Raw genomic sequence first — 1,378 nt, 5'->3', positions numbered from 1 at the left:
CTGTTTATAGCAAGAAATCATTCACTGGCCTGGTGTGAACACTGCTACAATATTTGTAAGGCTTTGCCATGAGATTTCAGCATACAGTGCTGGAATTAACAATTGCCATTAAAAAAGCTACTCCAAGACTTAGCAGCTTTAAGCAATGGCAACATTTATTATACATGTACATCTTTCGTTTGGGCAAGGCTCAGTGGACATAGCTTGTCTGTCCTTGACTCCACTCAGAGGAGGGGACAAGGGCTGTCAGAAGATGCTCATGTCTGGCCATAGATATTGGTTGGTCATGTAGCCTTTCTCGGAGACCTGGGCCAAGGGTCAGTGCCAGGTGGAAGTCTGTCTTTTCTAGTCTTGCCTCAGAGGATACAGCATCAGTGCCTCTGGTTTTATCAAGGTTTTAGTAGAGCATATGGGTTTTTTCTTTTGGCCCTGCTGGAGGCTTCATGCCATCATGTTTAACGTTCCTAAAACCCGCCCTACTTTCTGTAAGAAATGTGGCAGGCACCAACCTCACAAAGTAATACAGTACAAGAAGGGCAAGGATTCTCATTACGCCCAGGAAAAGCATTGTTTTGACAGGAAGCAGAGTAGCTATGGCAGTCAGACTAAGCCAATTTTCTGGAAAAAAGCTAAGGCTACAAAGAAGATTGTGTGGAGACTTGAATGTGTTGAGCCCAACTGCAGATCTAAGAGAATGCTCGCTATTAAGAGATACAAACATTTTGAACTGGGAGAAGATAAAAAGAAAAAGAGGCTAGTGATCTAGTTTTAAGCTCCAACTTTTGTTATGAAGACAGTATAATCATGATTTCTAAGTTCTAACTTTTGTTATAAAGACAATAAAATTATGAGGTCAAATTTTTTAAAAAGAGAATATGGGAACAAAATTATCACTATATCCTTTCAGGGAGTGGATTCTAGCTACCAAATACTAGCATTGCAAGTTTGCAATTTGGTACTAGAGATGGATTCCTTCTGAAATGCTGAAGGAGATAGAAGAGATCCTATATGAACCTGCAGGCATCAGAGCTCAGATTCGCTCTCATGAACTTGACTATTAGAGGCAATGATTATGTCCTTCCCATTTCAATCTTAAATTTTCTCCAGTCACATCCTTCTATTCAAATGCTCAGTGGTACCTAGCATGGTTGAACATATCTGTAATCCCAGTTCTCAGGCAGCCAGGGAAAAAGGAAATTGAATTCAGGGACATCCTGAACTACATAGACTTCCCTCAAAAGAAACAGAAATGCTCATTGGTGCTGTGGGTATGTAACACCATTCCCAATCAAACTGTACTATGCTCTACCTATTAAAAGATACAAACCTTTGAAAATTTGGATTGTATAAAGTGTGGGATTTCAATCTTTATGTTAAA

At 39.8% G+C, this 1,378-nt stretch overlaps 1 protein-coding gene across 1 annotated transcript; it reads left to right on the top strand.

Moving 5' to 3' along the window:
- Positions 1-451: 451 nt before the first annotated feature.
- Positions 452-766, top strand: LOC122121229 (60S ribosomal protein L36a-like). Its single transcript, XM_042695367.1, has one exon. It carries the CDS (start codon positions 452-454, stop codon positions 764-766), a length of 315 nt encoding a protein of 104 aa, XP_042551301.1.
- Positions 767-1,378: the final 612 nt, after the last annotated feature.

Source organism: Dipodomys spectabilis, unplaced genomic scaffold, assembly GCF_019054845.1.
Source record: "Dipodomys spectabilis isolate Male_0828 unplaced genomic scaffold, ASM1905484v1 ptg000187l, whole genome shotgun sequence".
NCBI classification, from domain to species: Eukaryota; Metazoa; Chordata; class Mammalia; order Rodentia; family Heteromyidae; genus Dipodomys; species Dipodomys spectabilis.
The sequence above is the reverse complement of the archived record's forward strand: the minus strand, read 5'-3'. Positions and strand labels throughout refer to the sequence as shown.